The sequence below is a fragment of the Olea europaea genome, unplaced genomic scaffold (genome assembly GCF_002742605.1).
Source record: "Olea europaea var. sylvestris unplaced genomic scaffold, O_europaea_v1 scaffold1558, whole genome shotgun sequence".
Classification (NCBI taxonomy): Eukaryota; Viridiplantae; Streptophyta; class Magnoliopsida; order Lamiales; family Oleaceae; genus Olea; species Olea europaea.
The window spans coordinates 42,518-48,754 of NW_019233181.1; the positions used below are offsets into that span (position 1 = coordinate 42,518).

Below are 6,237 nucleotides of genomic sequence, written 5' to 3' on the forward strand. Positions count from 1 at the left end.
GATCCTCCACTGAACATCCACATAACATAAAACGCATAGACTATACCAAACCAAAGCTAAGAAGCTTTGTCTGTGTATAGATGCCACCTTGAATTGCTAACCAAAGGATAAATGCATGTATAGGAATACCTTTAGGAAACCATACAATGTGATACGAAGTCACCCTAGGGCAGTGAAGTCGAAGAGACTCCTAAGCACTCCGAACAGAGAAGACTCCATGTGTATCATCCTCCCATCGCAATACATCCTCTCTATTACTGTCCGACCAAAAAGTATCAAGCGTATCTCGCATCAAATCAGACAAAGCTGGAGAGTGAACTGATGGCCATCTCCAAGTATCACCCTCCACAATATCAGCCACTTTAGCTAGTCTACTCAATCTGGATTCATGAATGATCCTCTCTCCAAGAATCTTTTCTAAAGGGCCAAGAGGATGCCAATTATCATACCAAAGCGAGGTACGTCTACCATTCCCAATTCTAATTTTCATTTTGTCCCTCCCTATATCCTGGAGTCCAAGAAGTTTCCTCCAACTCCAATAACAATCCCCAGGACACTTCAATTCCCAAATGCTCCGTCCTCTAAGTAAATAACAACGTTTCCACGAAACCCAAAGAGAGGAGGCAGAATTCGAACAAAGGGACCAAAGATGCTTTAACATGGCAACCTTATTCCAAATCTCCAAGCCCCGCAGACCTAAACCACCCTCCTCCTTAGGCATACAGATTTTTGCCCAAGCCACTTTAGCCCCACCGATGCCAAGGTCACTACCCTTCCACAAGAAGGCCCGCAGTGAATTTTCCACTTGCTTGATCATAGCCTTGGGTAAAAGAAATACAGAGGACCAGTAGACCTGAATAGAAAATAACACTGACTTAAAAAGTTGTAACCTCCCTGCATAGGAGAGCGCTCGATAGGTCCAACTCTTAGCCCTAGCTATAATACGGTCCACCAGCATCTTACAATCCAAAGCCCTCAATTTGGTAGAGATTAGCGGAACACCAAGATAACGTAACGGTAGCACGCCCTCCTTATACCCCAAAACATCAAGCAACTGATCCTTAAGATATGTAGAAACACAACTGGCAAATAAATTACTCTTATCTGTATTAGGAATAAGTCCAGAAAGAGCTTTGAATCGATTAAGGCATTCCCCAATGATCGAGACAGAACCAACCTCAGCTCTACAAAAGACCATAAGATCATCAACAAAATATAAGTGGGTGATCTTCTCCTTCTCACATCTCCAGTGGTATTTAAAGTCCTGTTCAGCAACCATCAATCCCATTAGCCCCGAAAAAGCCTCTATAGCCAAGATAAACAAGTAGCGCGACAAAGGATCTCCTTGTCTTAGACCTCGCCCACCAGCAAAGAATCCATGCAGTTCCCCATTAATGGAAATCGAAAATCGAGTGGTAGTGACACATGAGTAATCCACCTAACAACTCTCTCAGGAAAACCAAGCACCATTAAAACTGCAAAGAGGAAATCCCAACGAACAGAATCGTATGCTTTCATGAGATCAACTTTAAGAGCACACCTAGGTAATCCTCCCCTGCGGTGATAATTCCTCAACAACTCTTAAGAAAGAAGGATATTATCACTAATATGCATACCTTTAACAAAAGCAATTTGTTGAGGTCCAACAATGTCTGGGAGCACCATTTTAACTCTATCGGCAATAAGCTTAGCAATAGATTTATAAATACTATTGCAACAGGAGATAGGCCTAAATTCCTTTACCTGAGAAGGATTTGGAACCTTAGGAACCAATGTGATGGTAGTAGCATTGACTTGCTTCAATAGCTTCCTCGAGTCAAAGAAGGACTTAATGGCAGATAGCACATCATTTCCCACAATATTCCAAGTCCTCTTCAAGAAACCTGCATTAAAACCATCAGGCCCTGGAGCCTTATTGTCTTTCAACGAGAACAAGACCTCTTTAATTTCCTTAAATGACACATCTCTATCAAGATTTTCATTCTGCACTGCAGAGATACTTTTAGGAAGAGCTTTACGGAGCAAGTTCGTATCTAGACTCTCACCAGTAGGCTGCTGACCAAGGAGATTTTGATAGAACGCAACAATGGCTTCACTGACCTCATGCGGCTCCTCCACTCTAGTACCATCGTCTTTACAAATAGAAACCACCTTACTCTTCCCATAGTGACTTTTCATAGCCTTGAAGAAGAAAGCAGTGTTTTGGTCTCCTAAATTCAGCCACTTAACATGAGCTTTTTGTCTCAAAAAGCCTTCTTCAGCCCTGCTCAACTTACAAAGTTCCTTTTGTAACCGAGACTCCTCCCTATGTAGAGATGAATCCAAAGGCGATTGCTGAATCAAACACAGAACATGCTCTATATCAGTCCGAGCATGAGTAAATCTTGTAGGAAGTTCTGAAAAATGCTCCTTATTAAAGTTTTTCAAGGCAAGCTTTAACTTCTTCAACTTTGAACACAGACAAAACATTGGGGTTCCCAATACTGTTTCACCCCAAACCTGAGCCACCAAAGGAAAGAAATCTGAATGATCCATCCAATAATCAAAGAAGGGGGATGGAATCTTCCTACGCGGTAACTCTGCAACCTTTACAACCATAGGTGAATGATCCGACACACCAGCAGTACGAAATGTAGCTGACGATCCCGAAAATTTTTCCTCCCACTTCGAATTCACCAATACACGATCTAGTTTCTCGAGAGTAGGATCAGATACATGCTTATTAGACCATGTATATAAACAGCCATCAAACTTCAAATCGACCAACCCTACTGTCGCCATGCACTTCCCAAGATCAACTTGCCATGCAGGCCAAGAAGAAGAACCACCTGCCACTTCTGAAGGAGAAATCCTAAGGGATATGGGGATTCTTAAGAAATTCCTAAGAAATGTTGGTGTGTTATGCTATTTTTATATTTATATCATGTGAAAAGGATGTGCACGTATTCTTACTGAGTGTTTTCAAAATACTCACTCTTACAATATTTTCAGATAAGAACGGGTCGTGAGGACGTGTAGAAGATTGACGGAGCGATGCTAATGTGGTCGTCAAGTAAAATTTCTAGAAAAGACAATAGTCAATTTATATAAAGAATATCTTTGTGTTAATATTTATGCACGATATTTATTATGTTGTTTAATAATTTGAAATCAAATATTTTCGATATATTTCCGCCTAAATTAGATAGAGAAAAGTTTTGGTAGAACCCTGAGCTCATTTTTATTTAAAAAATAACAATAATAATGAAAAAGCGTTCGAGGCGTTACAATTTAACCCCCTGACATTCCAGCATCCAAAAGACATAATTAAAGTCAAGGAGAGAATCACAATCTCAAAATGACTAGCGCCATCTACCTCCCCTAGGGGAGTGATGCTTCTTGCCTTTTTAATGCTTGCCTCCTGACCCATTCTTCTTTTTCTGAAGTAAATCTCTAGCTTTTGTAGCTAACGTGTTAGGCTGCGAAACAGAAGTATCATTATCATCTTCACCTAGAATGGCAAGAGGATCTAGAAAAACTTCACCTTCTTCCCCAATTTGAGAAGTCTCAATAGGCACATTCGACACCTCCAGATGCAAATTAGGAGCACTAGGTGGAGAAGATTTAGCAACATCTACATGAGCCACATTGACAACCACCAGATCAACCTCTCCTTGGACCTCCTTAGAAATAGGCACATCAACCCCAGAATCAACACTAATTGTAGACTTCCTCTTATGTGAGACATGTGTCCATTCATCCTCAATAGGTGGTTTCTCATTAGCTACTCCACTTTGTCCAGCCTTATCTTTAGCAACCCAAACTTTTGCAAGCTTACCCTTACTCTCACTAGGCATAGTTTGAGAAGAGAAATTGTGGCCAAATACTCCACATTTCGAACATTTAATGGGGACCCATTCAAACTGAGCGCGAATAGTTATCCAATCTCCATTCGTGCAACAGAAGTCAAAATCCTCCACTAACTCCTCCAATGCATTAATCTCAACACAAACACGTGCATAACTAAGACGTCTACGCGCAAGAGTGATCGCATCTGCCCGTAGAGGACGTCCCACAGCACTAGCTACATGACTCAATCCCTATGTCGTCCAGTACTGAAAAGGAATATTATAAAGTTTCACCCAAACAGGAATGCAACGTAAGTTCTCCTTAGCCGGAGTCATATTAGGTTGCCAAAGCTTCAAAATAAGCGGCCTGCTAGCCATATGCCAAGGCGCTCCTTCAAGAACTAATAAAGCTTGGTGGAGAGAATCAAACTTGAAAAAATAGAACCCAACGTCTGAGGATAGAACCTCCTTAAGGCCAAATCTGTCTCACAATTTTTAAGCAATAGAATTCACTACAGGAAAAGCTAATTTCTTGTCAACAAATGAACCAACCAAAGTCATCCTCCACATTTCACAACCCGAGATAGCCACATCTACAAGCGGTACCACCTTCACTCGACCATTATCAAACTGGGGCTTAGCATAATTTAATTCCAGAGGATATGTATCTAAGTCTAAGTCATTTACTTGAGACCCATTTAACACCTTAGCATATGTTTTTGGTTTCAATTGTCCCAATTCACCCTCAATTGAATGATTAGGTGCTGAATTATTCACTTGCAAAACACAAGGTTCACCAATTGAAACACCCTTATCACACGATCCCATTTGGAAAGTTTCTGCGTTCTGAACATTGAGAATCTTAGCTGCATTGGTTGATAATACTCCATAAGAGTCGTCGGCTAGGGTAGTGAAGATATTTGGAGGATGATTCGAAGAATGGGTGTGGCTGGAAATATGGGCGGTGCTTGGGTCGACCGCGGTTTGGATGGAGGTCATGGCTGATTTAGGTGGCATGAGGCCAGATGGGATGGGGGAGGGTTGTTTTGTGTTAAGGGTGGGAGGGTTTTTGGAGATTGGGGTTGTTACCGGCGAAATAGTGGGCGGGTGTTAGTGGGAGGTTGTAGACGACGGTGAGAGGATTACGGTGCTGGGTGATTCCAGTGGCTTGGGCGGCGGGTGGTGCTGGTTTTTGGTTGGAGGTAGTGGCGGCTCCCCTAGCTTTCTCCCATAAATTTTGATGTAAGCCTAAACTTATTAACATTGTATTCATAATTTTCTTAAGGGTTCGATTCTTTCGTTCAGCAACCCCGCTAGATTGAGGTGAGTATGGTGTAGAATTTGATGTATGATCCTAGACTTTCTACAAAACTCTTCAAATGAAGCAACATATTCTCTACCTCGATCGCTACGAATCATTTTTATTCATTTTCCAAGTTGATTCTCAACTTCCGTTTTATAGTGTTTGAACACTTCCAACGCTTCATCTTTACTTTTCAACAAGTATACATAACAATCTTGTACAATCGTTAATAAAAGTGACGAAGTACTTTTTACTACCTAGTATTTGTACGAATTTCAAGTCACACACATCCGTGTGACAAGTTCCACAGGTGTCAAGGTTCATTCCACCAATTGAAATAGAGTTTTGGCAAATTTTGCCTCTACACATATTTTGCATTTTCTTTCATTATTGAAATGCATATTTGGAAGTACACTTAATTTCAACTTCCATATTGAATTATAATTCAAATGTCTTAATGTATGATGCCATAAATTGGACAACTTAACTACATATGCAGAATAAGATGTTTTATTTATAGTATTATTGGTACAATGGTAAGGAAATTCATTTTTAATAGTTCATCTTTGACATAGCCTTTGCCTACATACATATTATTCTTTGTAAGTACAAAATTATCTGACACAAAGACTAATTTGAACCCATTCTTGCTTAGCAAGGAACCCGATATCAAGTTCTTGCGAACATCAGGTATGTGAAGAACATTGTTGAGGGTAAGTTCATCACTCGATGTCATCCTCAAAATAAGTTTACCTTGTCCTTCCACTTTTGAAGTTGAGGAGTTTCCCATGAATAGTTTCTCTTTCTCAAGTGGAGTATAGGTGATGAACATTCCTCTATCGGCACATATGTGACGGTTAGCACCCATATCAACCCACTATTTCATAAGATTTCCAACATGGCTGCGTTCAGAAATGAAGGCAGACATGTTCATATAAACACATGCCATTAGATAATGCATCATATTCGATGATATTAGCTTGGTTTTTTTTTTTTTTTAGTTTACGACAATCAACGGAGCAATATCCACCTTTCCATAGTTGTAGCATTTGCTGTTGAACTTCTTTATGTTCTTCTTCGAGGGTTTCGCAGAATGCTTCATCTTCT

General features: G+C 40.4%; 1 protein-coding gene across 1 annotated transcript; it reads right to left on the bottom strand.

Annotated features, from left to right (window-relative positions):
- Window positions 1-1,350: 1,350 nt before the first annotated feature.
- On the bottom strand, window positions 1,351-3,351 carry LOC111376735. The gene is made up of 4 exons (XM_022999716.1): window positions 3,343-3,351; window positions 2,975-3,061; window positions 1,617-2,904; window positions 1,351-1,475 (listed from the first exon to the last, which is right to left on the bottom strand). The coding sequence occupies exons 1-4, from the start codon at window positions 3,349-3,351 to the stop codon at window positions 1,351-1,353; spliced, it is 1,509 nt and encodes a 502-aa protein (XP_022855484.1).
- Window positions 3,352-6,237: the final 2,886 nt, after the last annotated feature.